The sequence below is a fragment of the Schistocerca americana genome, chromosome 3, assembly GCF_021461395.2.
Source record: "Schistocerca americana isolate TAMUIC-IGC-003095 chromosome 3, iqSchAmer2.1, whole genome shotgun sequence".
Taxonomy (NCBI): Eukaryota; Metazoa; Arthropoda; class Insecta; order Orthoptera; family Acrididae; genus Schistocerca; species Schistocerca americana.
In genome coordinates, this window is record NC_060121.1 from 774,704,685 (window position 1) to 774,727,093 (window position 22,409).

Sequence of the window (22,409 nt, forward strand, 5' to 3'; positions counted from 1 at the left end):
ATACATTCCATTATCCTCGTTTTGCTTTTGTTGATGTTCACCTTATATCCTGCTTACAAGACACTGTCCATTCCATTTAACTGCTCTTCCAAGCCCTTTGCTGTCTCTGACAGAATTACAATGTCATTGGCGAACCTCAAAGTTTTTATTTCTTCTCCATGGATTTTAATACCTAGTCCAAATTTTTCTTTTGTTTCCTTTATTGCTTGCTCAATATACAGATTGAATAACATCGAGGAGAGGCTACAACCCTGTCTCACTCCCTTCCCAAACACTGCTTCCCTCTCATGCCCCTCGTCTCTTATAACTGCCATCTGGTTTCTGTACAAATTGTAAATAGCCTTTCGCTCCCTGTATTTTACCCCTGCCACTTTCAGAATTTGAAAGAGAGTATTCCAGTCAACATTGTCAAAAGCTTTCTCAAGTCTACAAATGCTAGAAATGTAGGTTTGCTTTTCCTTAATCTATTTTCTAAGATAAGTCGTAGGGTCAGTATTGCCTCATGTGTTCCAGTATTTCTACGGAATCCAAACTGATCTTCCCCGAGGTCGGCTTCTATCAGTTTTTCCATTCGTCTGTAAAGAATTTGCATTAGTATTTTGCAGCCATGACTTATTAAACTGATAGTTCGGTAATTTTCACATCTGGCAACACCTGCTTTCCCAAAGCTGTCAGTAGTTCTAATGGAATGTTGTCTACTCCCGGTGCCTTGTTTTGACTTAGGTCTTTCATTGCTCTGTCAAACTCTTCGCACAGTATCATATCTCCCATTTCATCTTCATCTACATCCTCTTCCATTTCCATAATATTGTCCTCAAGTACATCGCCCTTGTATAGACCCTCTATACACTCCTTCCACCTTTCTGCTTTCCCTTCTTTGCTTAGAACTGTGATTCCATCTGAGCTCTTGATATTCATACAAGTGGTTCTCTTTTCTCCAAAAGTCTCTTTAATTTTCCTGTAGGCAGTATCTATCTTATCCCTAGTCAGATAAGCCTCTAAATCCTTACATTTGTCCTCTGTCCATCCCTTCTTAGCCATTTTGCACTTCCTGTCGATCTCATTTTCGAGACATTTGTATTCCTTTTTGCCTGTTTCATTTACTGCATTTTTATATTTTCTCCTTTCATCAATTAAATTCAGTATTTCTTCTGTCACCCAAGGATTTCTACTAGCCTTCGTCTTTTTACCTACTGTCTTACAATTTAAAACCTGGTTCCTAAATCTCTGTCTTACCATCATATAATCTATCCGATACCTTCTAGTATCTCCAAGCTTCTTCCATGTATACAACCTTCTTTCATGATTCTTGAAGCAAGTGTTAGCTATGATTAAGTTATGCTCTGTGAAAATTCTACCAGGCGGCTTCGTCTTTCATTTCTTACACCCAATCCGTATTCACTTACTACATTTCCTTCTCTTCCTTTTCCTACTATCGAATTCCAGTCGTCCACGACTATTAAATTTTCGTCTCCCTTCACTATGTGAATAATTTCTTTCATCCCTTTTATCTCATCATACATTTTGATTACACAATATAATCTTTTAATTACTACATCATATCTAAAAATTCATCTACTGAGAAGAAGAAATTGTCATTCAGAAATTTTTTTAATTTCTTTTTTAATGCTATTTGGTAAATAACCAAAGATTTTTGTGGCAGCACAATTCACTCCTTTCTGTGCCAAAGTCACGTTTAACCCAGAATAGTGGAGATCATCCTTTCTTTTAGTGTTGTAGTTACGCACTTTGCTACTATTTTTGAATTGGAATAGGTTATTAATAACAAATTTCATAAGTGAATATATGTATTGCAAAGGTACTGTGAATATCTCTAATTCCTTAAACAAATGTCTGCAAGGTGCTCTTGAGTGGGCTCCAGCTATTATTCTGATTACATCCTTTTCTGCAATAAATACTTTTTCTCTTAAAGATGAACTACCCCAAAATATGATACTATACGAAAGCAGTGAACGAAAATAAGCATAGTAAGTTAATTCACTGATGTGTATCACCAAAATTTGCAGTAATCCTAATACCACAAATTGCTGAACCTACTAACATTTCAGCAGATCATCACTGTGTTTCTTACAATTCAATTTCTCATCAATGCATACACCCAGAAATTTGAATATTCTGCCTCAGGAACAGACATCTGTCTGAAGTCTATATTTATCAATGGTGTTGTGCCGTTTATTGGACAGAACTTTATATACTGGTTTTTATCAAAATTTAGTGAGAGTCCATTTGCAGAGAACCACTTAAAAATTTCTGAATGACGCTATTTACACCTTCCTCAGCTAATTCTCATTTATTGGGTGTGATTACTATACTTTTATCATGTGATTGCCAGTGGTAATTACTGTACATGTGAACATAATTATTTTTTATATACCATAGATGTTACTTCTAATTTGTATTATCTCTATCGACAGAACAAAGATATGAGTTGTAGCTAAAGAATACTAGTGAAATTTTTAAAGATTTTTTTAAAGATTAGTCAGTTTGTTTAAAATGTCAGAATGATTCATTATTTATATATTTAAAAACAAGTTTTAAAGAACATCTTCATTTACATCACACCACATAAAAGAGCAAAACCGCATGGCCAGTGATATGACACAATGCCTATCAGTCTTACATACTGCCAAAAAAGGCAGTTTACTAAATATTTGGTAGGAAATAGGAATTTTCAAATATATAATCAAACATCCTGACATTATTTTAAATGAACAGATTGATCTAAGAAACGAAAAAAAATGATAAAAAAGTCACTATTATTCTTTAGCATACAACACAATTTTCTTCAGTTAATGGACATAATAAAAATTAGAAGAAACTTTGGAAGCATAATAAGGGTAACTATCATGGTGTCACAACTTGAGGCTAATGTCTGCCATATTAACTGTCCCAAACAACAGCTTCTGGTGGAAGTGTTTCGATCAAAATTGCATCATTTATGGGTGTGATAATCATTTTGACTACAGTCTAACATATCAATGAAAATAATGAATTTTTCCAAAACATAATGTAATTGGACAGATAAAAACTCTGCTCATCAAGCGACAGCAGGAAAACACAAATACGAAAGGTGTTACGTATGCAGGTTTTTGCAGCCTGTAGCTCCTCATCCTGGCAGAAGGGTTCCAGGTTGAAGAAGGCAGGTGAAGGAAAAGGACTTGTGAGGTTTAAGGAAAGGGGCAGAGTTCAGAGAAGTCCCAGAATCCCGGGTCAGGCGAAACTTACCAGACGGGATGAGAAGGAAAATTGTGCGTTCTCCTGCCTCTGCTGGGTGAGTAGATCTTTTATCTACCCAATTACATTATGAATATAGTCTGAAGTGTAAAGGAATATCCTTTCATTTGTAAATGGATTCGTTAAAGCAATACTGTCTTTTATATACATGGAATTTTGATTGTGCTGTTTACTTTTACTGTAGTGGTTTTATTTCTGTCATTTGACTTCTCTTCGTGAATGCTGTGACAAGGAAAGGCTGGAAACTGGCTAAACACAGCAAAATATCTTCTCAGCTTTCTCAGGAAAAAGACTCAAACCAAAAATCAGTTTCAGCTGTCTGTATTAAGGAAAATGCTAGATTATGAAAATAGTCTTTTTCACATAATAAAATTTATTCAAAACATATAACGAAAAGAAAGTTACATCAACAAGGCAAAATGCATCACATTACTGGATCAAATAAGCATTTAGACCAGGAAAACAACTGAAAATGTCTTTCTGACACTACGATTTTCACGAAAGTACTGTATTTAAAACAACTCTTGTGTTCACATGACAGAAATTAAGAACAAGATGCAATGTAAACAGTAGTATGCTAATGTTCTGGGGCATGTAAAATCGTCGTGCTGGCTTCAAAGCAACATACAACAAAATTCTGTAGTACTACCACCCCTTATTATAGCTCCATGGAAGCAACATTATAATAGGCTATGGTACACAATGAATATATATATTTGCATCTACATTAATTGCAACTGATATCAGATATTCTCATAAAAATTTCTTATCCTGATTTCATATACACTGAAGTGCCAAAGAAACTGGTATATGCATGCATATTCAAATACAGAGATATGTAAACAGGCAGAATACAGCACTGCGGTCGGCAACGCTTATGTAAGACAAGTGTTTGGCGCAGTTGTCAGAACTGTTACTGCTCCTACAATGGCAGGTTATCAAGATTTCAGTGAATTTGAATGTGGCATTATAGTCGGCACACGAGCAATGGGACATACCACCTCCGAGGTAGCGATGAAGTGGGGATTTTCCTGTACGACCAATTCACGAGTGATCAGGAATCTGGTGAAACATCAAATGTCCAACACTGCTGCGGCCAGAAAAACTCCTGCAAGAACAGGACCAACAATAACTGAAGATCATTGTAAAACATGACAGAAGTGCAACTCTTCTGCAAATTGCTGCAGATTTCAATACTGGGACATCAACAAGTGTCAGCATGTGAACCATTCAGCGAAACATCATTGGTACAGGCTTTTGGAGCCAAAAGCCCACTTGTGTACCCTTGATGTCTGCAAGACACAAAGATTTATGCCTCACCTGGGCCCGTCAACGCTGACGTTGGACTGTTAATGACTGGAAGCCAGGTCACATGAGTCTTGTTTCAAATGGGGACAACCTCTAGAATCCATGGACCTCGCATGTCAGCAAGGGACTGGTCAAGCTGGTGGAGGCTTTGTAATGGTGTGGGGCATGTGTAGTTGGAGTGATATGGGACCGTCTAGATATGACGCTGACAGGTGACACGTACATAAGTATCCTGTCTGATCACCTGCATCCACTCTTGTCATTTGTGCTTTCTGACGGACTTGGGCCATTCCAGCAGGACAATGTAACACCCCCCATATACAGAATTGTTACAGAGTAGCTCCAGGAACACTCTTATGCGTTTACACACTTACTGGCCACCAAACTCCCCCGACATGAACATTATTGAGCATATCATGGATGCTTTGCAATGTGCTGTTCACAAGAGAACTCCACCCCCTCATACTCTTATGGATTTATGGGCACAGCCCTGCAGTATTCATGGCGTCAATTCCCTCCAGTACTACTTCAGACATTAGTCGAGTCCACGCCACGTCATTTTGTGGCACTTCAGCGTACTCGCGGCGGTCCTACATGATATTAGGCAGGTATACTAGTTTCTTTGGCTCAAGTGTATATGCATATGTATAAATAAAACCAAATATCCTAAAATATTGTATACTATAAATAACATATTATAAGAAATATTTGTCTTCTGTAAAACAGGTACTGCTGATGATGGGTGGATGCCCAAAATTTGCCCAATAAAATAAACTACCATAAAAAAGCAACATACATCAAACACATGATTATTGATACTGGAGGGCACCAAACATACAACACATTCTTACCGAAAATGTGATTCCTGAATAATGGGCACCTTTCTGAACCAAACTAGCATGTGACTTTAAAGCTTTGTGAACATTATTCTTATTTATAATTTTGATTCTAGGAACTGAGTTGTTGTATTGAGAAGAGAGAGATATTTTTAAAGATAAATTTCTTTAAGGAATAAATATATTGGGGAGCAACCATTAGTATTCCTAGTTTCTTAAACAGGACATTACTGAGTTCACATCTTGAAGTATTTGTACTGCACATTTTTGGACTTAAGCTTCGTTTGATGAGTTACTCCATAAAAGGATCCCGTATGACGCAGAATGAATGTAACCAAAGTATGCTAGCTTTTTCATCTGCAATGCGAACAGAGATTTGTTTAGACACTTGAGCAGTTTTGTAGAACACAAATATATATGAACCAACTCGCTTGCATTACGATGAAGTACAGACAAAGTGGATTAATTAAAATGTACAAGCATTCAAACATCTCTTCAAACATGTGTGCACTTCAAGAGACATGAATCAAAAACATGGACATGTAGTAATGAAAATAACGGTATTCCCACAGTTAGGTCAAATGAGGTAAATAAAACTCTTCAAGGTATAAAGGGAGGGAGGCACTCTGATGTACTGGTGTTTCAACAGAAATCATTAAACTGGATGAAAATCGCACAAAATAAACTTGAGGAGTTATTTACAGAATGCTAGCAATAAAGAAAACTGCCTGAAACTTGAAGAATTCTGTAACCACTCTCATTCACAGCAAATGCACATAAAAAACCATATTCTTGAAATGCTGTATTTCAGTGCCATTACCAGTTTCAGGCATTCATGCCCAACTCCATATTGCTAATGTTTCTTATTACATTAATGTTTTATCTGCAGCATGTCATCCATTTCCTGCTGCTGGTAAAAACATTAATGTAACTGGAAATGAAGGTAACAATATGCTTTCAGCACAGCTTATGTTCACTCACAAACAATTAACAACTGTAATCTTACTGGTCACTATTGCAATAATTCACTTTTAAGTTCATTAAGTTGTCAATCATGATATACATTTTGGCCAGAGGAGCTGTTTTTTATGACTGAGTAGAAAACATCCCACATCCCAGGCTGTGTCACAAAGTAAACATATGCCATGTTAATGGTTAACATCTAGACACTTTTAAACTCCGATATTATACTGTATTATTGATTTACTGGATCTGGTAAACAATAACTACAGTGTTTGTATTGAGCTCCATTATCCAATTTGTGTTTCCATGCTTATGTGAGATGGAGCATCGTATATATATTGTACAGATACTGTAACTGAAAAACTTCTTACGGCTAATGATGATTAGTAACAATAATAAGGATTTTTGTAATGCTTGACATTGATACAACGCGATTTTTGCACATATGTATATACATTGTTCTTGCACATTTAAAAAGGAAATAATCAGAAGTTAGAACTACTGAAAATGATCTGTATGACCACAGAACTCAATCCACAGAGTACTAGAGATCAATATACAGCACCACACAGTGTTAACGAGGTTCTTGCACACATAGACTGGCAGCCGTTGTACGAGACAGATGATGTTAATGAAAAGTACAAAATATTTATTCATAGCTTTAATAAGGCACACAATGTGGTAAAAACAATAAGAAAACAAGGCAACTGCAAAGATCTTAAGCTTCTATAAAAAAATTATCAAATTAAAAGAAAATTTGAAGGACCCGTACATTCTATTTATGGACATCAAACTGTAGTACTTCATAACAAACTACACAAAACAAAGGAAACCAGTACGCAAAATCAGTAATATTGGAAAAGTAGCACAGATGGTAATAAATGAAGTATATAAGAAAAGAGTGTCCAGGCTGCAGTAATACTGTAATAATAGAAAACAGAATATTGGTAAGTGAATCAAAGAGAGCATATGACAAATTCATGGATTCATTTACAACAACATGTGGTTAAGAAGTATATGATTCAACCCTGACTGTCAAGTTAACTGAAATGATAAATTTATTTTTGTTAGGACTGTTACTGAATGTGACATAGCCATAAATTCATTTCACGGTTCAAAATAAGAACATCTAGTTGCTGTGATTTTGTAACATTGAGATCAACAAAATGGTTTTATCAAACCACTTGTGAAACCTTGAAAAAATTAATGAGCACTCAGTACACCATGGAATTTTTTCATTTCCGTTTAATATCAGATGTACAATCAGTTGGTGAATTTAATTGCATGCTGATATTACTGACCCCAGTGCTTGATTAGAGTCAAAGTTGTTCAAGATTTGTTTAAGACATTTGATCCTGTGAATCAGTGAGTACCCTCACACAAATTACAGTCAAGTGGTATTAAAGATAAAACAGCATTCACGTTGTTAAATTCTTATCTCTGAGACAAAATGTGCTACACTACACTGGAAAAGCAAAGGGCAGATCGTGCCACTAAAATAATCATACACAGTTCTCAGCTGTTGCGTTCCACATCGAAACATTTGCTGGACACACTGCCACAAAGGAACCGTCTGTGCCATCTAAGTGTTATATCATGTCATGGTGCACTGTAGTAGTCATAAACTTTTGACAACTCACGAAGAAAACATTAGACTCATCATCTCAAAATCTGCGGAGTTTTTCCCCCACTTTGTTATCGAACTTTCGGTAAAGTATGAAGCACGAAATATGACATCTTCATGTCATTTCTGCACTTGAAACTGCTTGGTGTACAGCCCTGTACACTCAAACTACACTATGCACTGCTCTTGTGGCAGTGATTTGCCAAATGAAAGTGGCTGAAAGATACTTAAATATCGACATTTACATTTATACTCCACAAGCCACCCAACAGTGTGCGGCGAAGGGCACTTTACGTGCCACTGTCACTACCTCCCTTTCCTGTTCCAGTCGCGTATGTTTCGTGGGAAGAACGACTGCTGGAAAGCCTCCATGCGTGCTCGAATCTCTCTAATTTTACATTCGTGATTTCCTCAGGAGGTATAAGTGGGGGGAAGCAATATATTCGATACCTCATCCAGAAACGCACCCTCTCGAAACTTGGACAGCAAGCTACACCACAATGCAGAGCGCCTCTCCTGCAGAGGCTGCCACTTGAGTTTGCTAAACATCTCCGTAACGCTATCACTCTTACCAAATAACCCTGTGACGAAACGCGCCACTCTTCTTTGTATCTTCTCTATCTTCTCTGTCAACCCAACCTGGTACGGATCCCACACTGATGAGCAATACTCAAGTATAGATCGAACAAGTGTTTTGTAAGCCACCTCCTTTGTTGATGAACTACATTTTCTAAGGACTCTCCCAACAAATCTCAACCTGGCACTCGCCTTATCAACAATTAATTTTATATGATCATTCCACTTCAAATCATTCTGTATGCATACTCCCAGATATTTTGCAGAAGTAACTTCTACAGAAGAATGCTGAAGATTAGATGGGTAGATTGCATAACTAATGAGGAGGTATTGAATAGAATTGGGGACAAGAGGAGTTTGTGGCACAACTTGACTAGAAGAAGGGATCGGTTGGTAGGACATGTTCTGAGACATCGAGGGATCACCAATTTAGTATTGGAGGGCAGCGTGGAGGGTAAAAATCGTAGAAAGAGACCAAGAGATGAATAAACTAAGCAGATTCAGAAGGATGTAGGCTGCAGTAGGTACTGGGAGATGAAGAAATTTGCACGGGATAGAGTGGCATGAAGAGCTGCATCAAACCAGTCTCAGGACTCAAGACCACAACAACAACAACAACAACTGCTACCAGTGTTTGTTCCGCTATCATATAATCATACAATAAAGGCTCCTTCTTTCTATGTATTCGCAATACATTACATTTGTCTATGTTAAGGGTCAGTTGCCACTCCCTGCACCAAGTGCCTATCCCCTACAGATCTTCCTGCATTTTGCTGCAATTTTCTAATGCTGCAACTCCTCTTTATACTACAGTTCATCCGCGAAAAGCTGGATGGAACTTCCGACACTATCTACTAGGTCATTTATATATATTGTGAAAAGCAATGGTCCCATAACACTCCCCTGTGGCACGCCAGAGGTTACTTTGTCTGTAGACGTCTCTCCATTGAGAACAACATGCTGTGTTCTGTTCAATCCAACCACACAGCTGGTCTGATATTCCGTAGGCTCTTACTTTGTGTATCAGGCGACAGTGTGGAACTGTATCGAACGCCTTCCGGAAGTCAAGGAAAATGGCATCTACCTGGGAGCCTGTATCTAATATTTTCTGGGTCTTATGAACAAATAAAGCGAGTTGGGTCTCACACGATCTCTGTTTCCGGAACCCATGTTGATTCCTACAGAGTAGATTCTGGGTTTCCAGAAATGACATGATACGCTAGCAAACAATATGTTCTAAAATTCTACAACAGATTGATGTCAGAGATATAGGTCTATAGTTTTGCGCATCTGCTCGACGACCCTTCTTGAAGACTGGAACTACCTGTGCTCTTTTCCAATCATTTGGAACCTTCCGTTCCTCTAGACACTTGCGGTACACAGCTGTTAGAAGGAGAGGCAAGTTCTTCCCCGTACTCTGTGTAGAATCGAATTGGTAGCTCATCAGGTCCAGTGGACTGTCCTCTGTTGAGTGATTTCAGTTGCTTTTCTATTCCTTGGACACTTATTTCGAAGTCAGCCATTTTTTTGTTTGTGCGAGGATTTAGAGAAGGAACTGCAGTGCGGTCTTCCTATGTGAAACAGCTTTGGAAAAAGGTGTCTAATATTTCAGCTTTACGCGTGTCATCCTCTGTTTCAATGCCATCATCATCCCAGAGTGTGTGGATATGCTGTTTCGATCCACTTACTGATTTAACGTAAGACCAGAGCTTCCTAGGATTTTCTGTCAAGTCGGTACATAGAATTTTACTTTCAAATTCACTAAACACTTCACACACAGCCCTCCTTACGCTAACTTTGACATCATTTAGCTTCTGTTTGTCTGAGAGATTTTGGCTGCGTTTAAATTTGCAGTGAAGGTCTCTTTGCTTTCACAGTAGTTTCCTAACTTTGTTGTTGAACCACGGTGGGTTTTTCCCATCTCTCACAGTTTTACTCGGCATGTACCTGTCTAAAACGCATTTTATGATTGCCTTGAACTTTTTGCATAAACACTTAACATTGTCAGTGTTGGAACAGAAATTTTCGCTTTGATCTGTTAGGTAGTCTGAAATCTGCCTCCTATTACTCTTGCTAAACAGATAAACCCTTCCTCCCTTTTTTTTATATTCCTATTTACTTCCATATTCAGGGATGCTGCAACAGCCTTATGATCACTGATCCCCTGTTCTGCGCTTACAGAGTCGAAAATTTCGAGTCTGTTTGTTATCAGTAGGTCCAAGATGTTATCTCCACGAGTCGGTTCTCTGTTTAATTGCTCGAGGTGATTTTCGGATAGTGCACTCAGTATAATGTCACTCGATGCTCTGTCCCTACTACTCGTCCTAAACATCTGAGTGTCTCAGTCTATATCTGGTAAATTGAAATCTCCACCTAGGACTATAACATACTGAGGAAACTTATGTGAAATTTATTCCAGATCTTCTCTCAGTTGTTCTGCCACTAATGCTGCTGAGTCAGGAGGTCAGTGAAAGGAGACAATTATTAACCTAGCTAGTTTGTTGAGTATCACCTCTACCCATAATAATTCACAGGAACTATCCACTTCTATTTCACTACAGGATAAACTATTACTAGCGACAAACCACCAGTTGCATGCAAGCTATCCTTTCTAAACACCGCCTGTGCCTTTGTAAAAATTTTGCCATAATTTATCTCTGGCTTCAGCCAGCTTTCCATACCTATAACGATTTCAGCTTTGGTGCTTTCTATCAGCACTTGAAGTTCCAGTACTTTACCAACACAGCTTCGACAGTTTACAATTACAATACCTATTGCTGCACAACCCCTCCACTCAACCCCTTACCTCATGGCTCATACCCCTGTAATAGACCTAGATGCAAGACCTGTCCTATACATCCTCCCACCACCACCACCACCACCACCACTGGTCACAAACTTCACCTATCCCATCAAAGGCAGGGCTACCTGTGAAACTAGTCATGTCACCTACAAGTTAAGCTGCAACCACTGTGCTGCATTATTTGTGGGCATGACAGCCAACAAGCTTTCTGTCTGCATGAATGATCATGGACAAACTGTGGCCAAGAAAGAAGTGGACCACCCTGTTGCTGAGCACACTGCCAAACCTGATTCCCTGCATTTCAATGACTGCTTCACGACCTATGCCATATGGATCCTTCCCATCAACACCAGCTTTTCTGAACTGCGCAGGTGGGAACTTTCCCTGCAATATATCCTATGTTCCCATAACCCTCCTGGCCTCAAACTTTGTTAGTCATTGTCCTCTCCCATCCAGTCCCTTCTCTGTTCCCATTCTAGCACTACACAGCCCTCATTCCTCCATCGCACACTGTCTTTTTACTTCTCCCCTCTTCTGATGTCTCCCCCTCCCCTCTCCCACCTCTCCACTCCCTCCATCTAACCTTCTGACAGCACATAGCTGCTCTACCCTCTTTCCACCTCATCCCTCCACACTCCCCAACAGTACGTCATTCTCTGCCGTGCCTACCCTATCATCTCTCCCCCTCCCCACCCAAGCCGCCTCCTTACTCCCACCGAGACGCCTCTCCCATCATGCACTGGTGCTACTGCTTGCAGTGTGGCCTCAGTTGCCTGAGACTGCAGTCATGTGTGTGTGAGTTGTGTTTGCGTGAGTGTGTATGTGTGTGTTTGTCGTCTAATTCTGACAAAGGCCATACAAGGCCTTGCTGGCTGAAAGCTATTATTTGTGACAGTCTTTTTGTTGACTGTCCTTTTCGCAATATTGTTACATTCCATCCTAAATGTTTTATATCAATAAATAAGTGATGAAAATTTTTTATTGCAGCATTGTGCAACCCTTTCTGTGCTGAAGACAATCTTAATGTTGACTAATGAATGTAAATTTTCTTCTGATATTGTAACTATGTACATCACTGTTCCTTTTGAACTGTAGTAGAGGATTTACAACAAACTTTCACGAGGGACTAAATATACTGTGAAGCAGCAGTCAGAATCGCAGCTCCTTAAGCAGACTTATACAAGATGATTGTGGGTGAGCACCACACATTATTCTTACTGTATGTTTTTTAGTAATGAAGACTTCCTTTCTTAAAAATTTTAAGAGTTCCAAAATGTGCTTTTTCAGTTTAAATTCTTATAAATATGGACACCTCAGTATTCTGAAGTTTCCATGCCATTTATTTTTGGTGTAGTATCTGTAGATATGCGAAACTGAATATTTTGTGTCCTTTTAAAATTGAGAGCAAGACCATTTGCAGAAAACCAGTCAATAATATTTAAGCAGCCAATAATAGTTTTAAGAACATTGCTTACCACTTTTTTGGCGTCTGTACAAAAAAGAAGTCTTTAAGTAGTATAGGAATAACCCCAGGCTGCGTGTAAACTAACATAATGCTTGCCAAACAATGGAGTTGGAAACAGCTACAATTGTTGTTGTGGTCTTCAGTCCAAAAACTAATATGAAGTAGCTCTCCCACACTAGTCTACTCTGTGCAAGTCTCTACACATATGCACACTTATGCAATCTAAATCTACTTTAACTACCCAATCGTCAAGCCTAGGTCTCCCTCTACAATATTTACCCACTACGCTTCCCTCCATCACCAAATTAATTGTTCCTTGATGCCTAATGATGGGTCCTATCAATGTAGTTGCGCCACAATTTTTGTTCTCCCAATTCCATGCAATACCTCCTCCTTAGTCACTTTATTTATTTATCTGATATCAGCATTCTTCTCCAACACCACATTTCAAAATCTCCTATTCTCTTTTTATCTATATTGTTATTCATCATTGTTTCAGTTCAACACAAGGTTTACGTTCTGACAAATACTGACAGAAAATACAGAAATTTATATTTGGAATAAACATATTTCTCTTTTTGATGAACTGCTGCTATTCCCAGTCCAAGTCGTTTACTACTTCAACACCATCACCAGTTGTTTTGCTACCCAAATAGCTAAACGTGTCTGCTACTTTTAGTATCCCATTTTTTAATCTAATTCTCTCAGCCTCATTTGATTTACTTGAATTACACTTCATTTCCCTTGTTTTATTCATATTCATCTTATATTTTCAAGATACTACCCATTTCTATCAAATGATGTTTCAAGATATTTCATCTGGCAAAATTACAATGTCATCAGCAAACCATGTTGTTCTTATTCTTCTATTGAAATTTATTCCTTTTTCAATTTCTCTTTCATTTCCTTTTGTGCTTGCTTCTCTTCCGTTTCATTTAGAGCTCGCTGAAGGTACATATTTAATAACATGGGGGGAGGGGGGGGGGGGGCGGGGGGGAGGAGGAGATAATCTGCAGCCCGGTGTCACTCCCTTCTGAACTATTATGCCCCTTTCAGGACCACTGGTTCTTACAATTTTAGTTGATATGTGGGTACTATTCAGTATGTTAACTTTTAAGAAAAGATCTTTTCAACTGGTTGCACTGAAGCCGCTATTTATTTATTTATTGGCTGATAAGTTTCAGGCTTTGCCCATGTTGACAAGCAACCTATTACAGAGGATGAAATTTTATGAGTGGATGCATTGAATGTAAATAATAAAGGTATCAGTAACATTATGGTCCAGGCAGTAAGTACCTACGTATTTTGTATTTGGGATATAATTGGCATCGACAGTTCCACTTACGTCATCAGACTTTAGATGTATTTCAGATCTGCATTCAAACATGTCACTGTTATACCTTACCTGTAGTATGTCAGCATATGAGCACAAGATAAATTTTCCTTAATTGTGGTACATTCATTATTCAGCACGATCTGATCCAAATGACAACAATATATCATAAATGCTGTATTTGCTCTCCCTGGAGCTCACTGTATATCATGCTTGCTTATTTTTTGCAAGTGTTGTCATAAATTTGATGGCTCTGTGACTGTATTAGTATTACCGGCTTTGTCCAGTGTGGGACACAGTGATCTATCACATTACTGTTGCACAATAAATTTTCATTTTATTTTTCCGTTGCTTAAGTGGAGATATATTATTTAATTTGTTTTTCTACATACGACAGTACTGTCCTGCTGTTTTAATTGGTTTTTCAGTGGATAATCTGTGGTCAGGTATTTGGTGAGTGATTAATGTAGGATGGGGTGCAATTTATACGTGATTATGGAGGTATTGAAATTTTCTATGAACTGTTTGCTGCATGATTCTGTTTATTCTTTTAACAATTGTTCTGGGTGCTTAGCCATATGAAAGTAGATTTTTATTTATTCTAAAACGTCCATTAATTGGCCTTTGGTGTCATTATTAAAATCGTGAATTTTCTCCCAATATTTTGAGAGGTGTCTTTATTTATTCTGGGTTGTGTGCTGAAAGAAGAAAGGTTATTTTCATTTATGTTTGTGTTTCTGTTTGTGTTTCTCTATATCTTGTTTCAAAAGTTCTGCCTGTCAATCCAATGTAGGCCTTTTTACATTCACTGCATTCGATTTTGTTAACTCCATAATGATTATATGTTTTGTTTGTGTTTTGTCTATTTCAAGAATGATTTTAGTGTTACTGATGAATAATCCTTTTTGTGATTTTCTTTCTTTAATGTGTAATTTGTCCTGTCTGATACATGTCCCCAGTATGGAAGTGCCACAAATTTATCTATCTCTGTTGTTTCAGTCTTTGTCAGGGTGATTTTGTCTTTGAATTTTTTTCATTTTGTGTTTAATTTCTTTTTACACAGTATTACTTAGAGCATATTCTGTGATTTGACCTAGTACTGTTCTAAAATATGCTTCTTTATGGCTCCTTGTGAATTGTGGAAGTTAATGCTGTCATTGAGTTCATGTATGATTGTGAAGGTGGTATTTCTGTGCATATTATCAAAATGTTGGAAGCTGCTAATTTCCACTACTGATCAGTTAAATAAAATGATGAAATCACCTATGTACCTTAGATAGTACTTTACTTTTCCTTCCCAATGGTCTTGTTTCTCAAATAATTTATTTTCTAGGTGGTCTGGAAATCTAAATCACTAGTGTAGCTGACAGGCAACTAGCCATCACAAGATCAGTTTTCTGTGAGAGTATTTTAGCCACTGGAGCTAAAATACTTGTGAGATAGTATCATCATTGGTAGTTCCACTAATTCTTGAACTTATGCTTGTGATATGTGTCTGCATTTCAAGGGTTTTCTTTTACGCTAATAGTCTCATCAATGGACACAGCTGTGTGTCTATTAATTACACCCAAAGAAAAGAATGTACTGTCATCTGGGATTTTTGTGTCTTTAATCTCTAAGAATTAATCCCATCACGTTTTTTGAGTATACTGTGTACTGTATGTGTAATTGTTGCATATGATTTTGTTCAGCTTTTTCTCAGTTAAGAATGCAAGATTGTTTATATAATTTACAATGAGTCTAATTGTGACATCTGGTTAGTGTACTTTCCGTTGGGTTCTTAGCTTGGAGCACTGGGGGTTAATGACTATATACTTATTCTGTTCTTTTTGTGTTAAGACAAGTTCAGATTCCTTGATTACTCTTTTTATTAATTCTTGGAATCTGTTTGTGGGGCCTTTATCTATATGTGTGAGCCTTAAAAAATTCTATTGTTTTATTTATATACTAATGTTTCTTCATCAAAACAATCATATTACCTTTGCATGCTTGTAATGCTATGATGTTATGTGCTTCTCATTTCATATTAATGTTGTACAAATGTTGTAGTTCCTTTTTTTTATTACCATTTTCTATTTTCATATTATGTCGTACAAGAATCTATGACATTGGCAATTTTGCTAGCTAAGCTGCTTTGCTCTGTCATGAAAATTTTGCTATGTCCAGTGCTCCTTTTGCGTGGTTGATCATGGAAACTACATTGGTGGTGTTTGCTTTTTTGACTGATTATATCCGAGTTCTTTTGGTGACAAATTCATTTAATTATTATTAAGGAACAGGTATGCTAAATTAGTAACCTTTCAACTGAACTTAAAATCAGATTTTTTCAGAACTATTTTCAAATACTGCTATTTTTAGTTAAAAAGAGCATTAAATTTCTGACTATGTTTTATTTTAACAACTTCCTACATTAATCACTCACCAACTATGACTATAAACTTTCACCAAAAGTCCAGTTATAACAGCGGGGCAATACTGTTGTATGTAGATTCCACTGAAATACAAATGAAGTACTATTTGCCCTCTTAAATAATGCTATAAATAAAATAAAAATTCATTGCACGACAGTAATATGATGGAACATTGTGTGTCACACTGAACAAAGGCAGTGACAGTAATACAACTGCATACTAAACTGAATATTTCAGAGATTATATAAGAGCATATAATAAAATTCTTTGTGTCAATATCGGTCAAATTTATGATACTGCAAATGAAAAATAAGCCAGTATGATACACAGTGAAATCCAATGGGACCAAATTTTCCATTTTATACGAAATATCATTGTTGTGCATGGAGCAGATCATGGATAATGAAGAAACCACAATTAAGATAAATAAGTTGCTCGTACACACTACACCAAGGCAGAACTACAATAATTATGACATGTTTGGATGCACATATGAAGCACGTCCAAAGAGTGATGCTATGAATAGAACTGTTCACACCAAGTAAATCCAAAACATAAAACATGTATATGGATCATAATATTAATCATACTGGATTATCCGCATTTGATGAATCCACTCATACATTATGTTCTCTACAATAGGTGGCATTTGAAAATGAGCAAGAGCCAAAAATAGTCAGCTAATAAATAACTAGTGGCTTTGGGGCAAACAACTGAAAATGTCTTTCCTTAATTATCTGAGAGCTACAAGATGCAACATATTGAAAACCTTTACAATACATGAATTTTAAAGGCATATGGTGCCTGGATTAATGTATTTAAAATAAACATAAAACAATTGAAAGGAAAAGTTTTACACACTTAAAGAAATACCATTTAGAGCAATGCACATTGTGACTATCACTTTAAACAGCTTGCTTTTTTTTGTTGTAAATTATGTAAAGAAGACAGTGACACTACATATTTCACATACAAGTAATATGATCAGAAAATATACAATATACAAGGTGTACAACTTTGCTTCAGCCATTTGCCGATAGGTGGCGACAACGGTAAGTAGTGGTCGAAAGAAACAGATCGCAGATGTCAGACAGTTAGCTTGGACCTCGTCAACATAACCTCATTCGAACATTAGTCGATTTGTGTCTGCATCATAAAGTTGTTCTTGATTGAAAATGTCAGTTTACGAGCCTAATTCTCGTCATTGACGGGAGGTGTTACTGTTTTGTTTCAATATGAAGAAAACAGCGGCTGAGGCTCATTGAATGCTCTCAAGTACGAATGGTAAGGACGCTATTAGTGACAGAACGTGACCTGAGTGGTTTCAACACTTCAAAATCGGTGATTTTAACGTTGTAGACCGGCATAGCGGTGGAAGAGAGAATGGTTTTCAAGATGTAGAATTGGAGATATTGCTGAGTGAAGCCTCGTGTCAAACTCAAGAAGAATTGGCACGATTAGTGGGAGTGACACAGAGAGACATTTCAAAACGTCTCAAGGCTATGGGCATGATTCAGGAAGAAGGAACTTGGGTCCTGTGTGAGCTGAAACCAAGAGACGTTGAACGGCATTTGTGTGTTTGTGAACAGTTGTTTCAGAGGCAAAAACGGAAGGGATTTCTGCATTGTACTGTGACTGGGGACAAAAAATGGGTTTATTATAACCCTAAACGCAAAAAATCATGGGGATATCTGGGCCATGCTTCCATGTCGACGTCCAAACAGAATATTCATGGCTCCAAGATCGTGCTCTGCATTTGGTGCGACCAGCTCGGCGTCGTGTACTATGAGGTGTTAAAACCAAGTGAAACAATCACTGGTGCCCGTTATCGAATCCAATTAATGCATTTGAGCAGAGCATTAAAAGACAAATGGCTGCATGATAAAGAGATTTTGCAGTATGACAACACTCGACCCCATGTTGCAAAACAGGTCGAAATGTACTTGGAAACGTTAAAATGGGAAGTGCTACCCCACCTGCCGTGTTCTCCAGACACTGCTCCCTCTGACTATCACCTGTTTAGATCAATGGTGCATGTCCTGGCTGGCCAACACTTCCGATCTCATGAAGAAGTCACAAATTGGATCGATTCGTGGATCGCTTCAAAAGATGGACAATTTTTTCGACGCGGGATTTGTACACTGCCCGAAAGATGGGAGAAAGTAGTGGCCAGCAATGGAAAATACTTTGAATGATATATGTGTAACCAATTGTTCCATCAAAGCCTCAAATGTAGGGGGAAAAAAACGGCGGAAACAAAGTTGTACACATTGTATATACTTCTACAAAGCTTTGGTTGTCAGGTAAGGTGATAAGTCAAATATCAACCAATGTGTCAAGAATATTCAGTATTCAAAGATGTAAGTATGATGAACAAGATTATCATCTGAGGCATCTGTCAGCTTACCTGTAACCTGGACCAGTCATGTCTGGGCATCCAGACATTGTACAAAATTCTGATATTGTCCCATATAAAAGATTTATATGATCAAAAAATGCAATAGCTGAAACAAAATAGAACAGATACTTACAACAACCATACTTCGAGGTATTCAAAAATTATTAATAATATAATTATTTGTGAAATACAAGTACTTTGCTTAATCAGTTTGGAGATGATAATCTAAAATCTACACTTGATAATTTTGCTTCCACAAACAAAAGAGTAAATTTGAATTTATTTTATATTTGATAAGGAATTTCCAAACACTAGATAAACTTTTAAAATATTTTTATGATAGTAGTTGTGTCTACTGTCATCTAAAACAGATTACAACTTACTATGGGAAGCTAGCCATTCATTGTAGTCTACTCCTGCTGGTAGGTCCACCAAGACTCTCAGATCAATATCAGGTAACTTTCGCTCAAGGAGCGCTTCTTCGAGGTAAAGTTTTGGATCATCTGCACTAGGGGTTGATGGTTCTTTATCTTTCCGACGGGCTTTCCTGTAACACAGATGACAAAATTTTAAACATCCGATGGCAGTACAGAGCTCATAAACCAATTCCAAAACTTCGCACACATCAGGAACATGAACAGTTATTAGACATAATGTAGAAGAAATGATATAGTGCGTTATCGTATTAACAGCCAGAAAAAGGCAGCCTTTTATTAAGACTGATCGTATTGATTTTCTTTCATTTTGTTGATGTGTATAATGTGAAAGGAAAATTTTACAGAATTTAAATGTAAGAAAACAATAATATACTGGTATTTTGTTGTACCAAGACAAATATATAGATATCATCATAGGAAAGTGGTTCAAAAAAAATCCTTCAATATTTTAAAAATAGCAGCAGTAACAACACAAAACAGTAAAAAATGAAAAGTAATGATGGGCCAATGGTTCACTTAACATCTTACTGTAACCACCAGCTGGTTTGGCCAGTAGCAGACTGTAAGTACCCCTCGCCCTTACCTAGATGAAAGGTGAAGGTTGTCATCAGGTTTGAACGCAGAAGATAATCTCACAATCTGATGGTGAATAAAATGGAGGAATTGCCTTCAAGCTCGGGGGTTTAACAACCCCCATTTAGTCACTGGAATTGCGTGATCCAACTTATACCTTTACAAATAATCAAGCCATGTAGAAAGTTGTCTACACAAACACATTATCCCTGGTTCTAACTGTTCTAAGCATCCTGCCAGAGTGCACACAGGCTATTTTCTTATATTAGCCTGCACCTCATACTGCTTTCAAACACACAAATGTTAACTAGATGCTCAAGAATTATTAAAGTAAAAGTTGACAAAGATAACCAACAAACAGAAGAGTACTAGAAGATCAAGAAATAAGGTATCTGGGTATCTCCCTAGGCAATTTGTAATAGAATAAAAGCAGTTAAGGTAGGTTAAAACAAACAGATTGTTGACATTGCTTTTGAACCTAATAAGAAAGCTTCAGTTCAATGGTAATGTTCTGATTCTTTGCTGTGACAACACAAAGTACATCCAGATCAATGCTCATGTACTCCCTACAACAGACAAAACCCATAAAAAACAGGCCAACTTTGGGACGAGAACATCAAGACTTTCTTGGGTTACTTCAAACTTAAATGGAGAGAAACGGGCTAGTCTTACCATATAGTATACTCCAGCAGATCAATGAAGAAAATAATGAAAGTCCAAGTATAAAAAAATGCCATGTTCAAATAAACCATTACCCCTCCATGATTAAGATGAATTTTGTCTTCCCTCCAAAAGGCTAAGAAGCCCATCAATAAAGGCTGCAAGAATGAAATGACCAAACAAAAGTCAATGAAAATGTTTAAAAAAACCATCAACTGCAACTGAGCTGACTTTGCCAATATCTGACACCCATAAAATGGGAATACAGCTCAGGTGACGTCTGACAAGGTATTGCCATGCAAAACAGATGCCTGGCAATGATTTAAATGCTACAGAAACAGAAAGACTTAAGATATATTACGTGAGAGTAGAGAAATATACCTAAGTATTCAAATACATTAAGCAATTCTACAAGAAATAACAGCACTAACAGATTGACCAAGACATGCAGAAAATAAATGTCAGAAATGTTTATCGAGCATTCTAGTTATGCCTGTGTTTTACTAATGAAAATGGGACCTTGTGCCTACACAATCTACACCTAGATCTATACTCTGCATGCCACTTTATAGTGTATTGTGTTGTGGAGAGAAAACTTTTCACATCTGGTTTGGTATCTTAACATGTAGCCTATATCTCAGAAAGTATTTGATTCTGATTATATTCTTACAGGACTTTTTCTGATTTTGATCAGCATCCTCTCCTGTAAGAATATCAAACACTTACTTTAAATACCCTGTGTAACAACTTAATGAACCAAAACATGTGCAAACACAACCTACTAATAACAAGGCAAATAAGATTACAAGGAACAAAAATGTACCAAAAGTGGTTCAGGGAGAACATAGTTCATTGTATTGTTATTCAAGTTTGTATAGCTTTCACTTTCAGTGACTTGGCCAGAATCAAGACTGACTGAACTTTCCCTTTTTCATGGACATTCTGTAGTACAAATGGAGCTCACAGTGTGACAAAAAGCTTCAAAAACGTTGTCTTGGAGGTGGTTTCCCACCAGCTAGTGTAAACTGCAAATGATTAGCATGCCAGCGCAACTTCACATGTAGGCATAAGTAACACCATCTACATTCTGTGAATGAGGAAAGATTACACAGGATCTTTCATTCGGAAATTGCATTTGAATGTTGGTTGTTTGCGAGTATTTTGCATTACGCCTCATGAAAGAGAGCAAAACGTCCACCACAATGTGTTGGAATTCGACAAGTCAGCACAGCGATTATTATTGCAGATTCTCTTGAAATGGCAGTAGCGGCAGGCTTGCCGACAGTGGTGGTTCCGCCAACACTGAATATATGGCACAACGTCGTCTTTTCTGTCAAGTCCCAGTACTGCATACAGAATGTCTGAAGAGAAGGAACTTGGCCAGATTGCTCGATTTATTGTCATAGGGTGCCAGTGAGTACACAACACAATCGTATATGGTTCATGTATCCAGTAATTTGGACAGCACCCATTACATTTCAACGTGTTAAGGCCTGTAGCTAAGAGGTCTCCATGATTTTATCAGTCAACAAGATCACATTTTGTCCATGCTGTCCTGACCTACCACGGTGCAGAGGGTTTTTGTATGTTGTCATGGCCAACATGCTTTTCAAATCTCTCACCCACTGAACACACACTGTCAGGGGCAGCCAAGAGACTGGTGTGCATGACTAGCAAGTCACTATGATGTATTAATTACGGTATACTAGAGAATGACATATCTTTATTACTTAAGCCAAATTTTTTTATTGAAACTTCATTTATTAC

The 22,409-nt window shown here is 37.4% G+C and overlaps 1 protein-coding gene across 3 annotated transcripts in view; it reads right to left on the minus strand.

Moving 5' to 3' along the window:
* LOC124605085 (MOB kinase activator-like 2) overlaps positions 1-22,409 on the minus strand; it is a 380,913-nt gene that overhangs the window by 18,233 nt on the left and 340,271 nt on the right. For all 3 annotated transcript variants that reach the window (XM_047136535.1, XM_047136534.1, XM_047136533.1), the window contains exons 2-3: positions 19,356-19,519; positions 18,982-19,078 (exon numbers count right to left, since the gene is read on the minus strand). In XM_047136535.1, the coding sequence (XP_046992491.1) occupies positions 18,982-19,078; positions 19,356-19,519 (261 nt within the window). The remainder of the gene's footprint in view (positions 1-18,981; positions 19,079-19,355; positions 19,520-22,409) is intronic.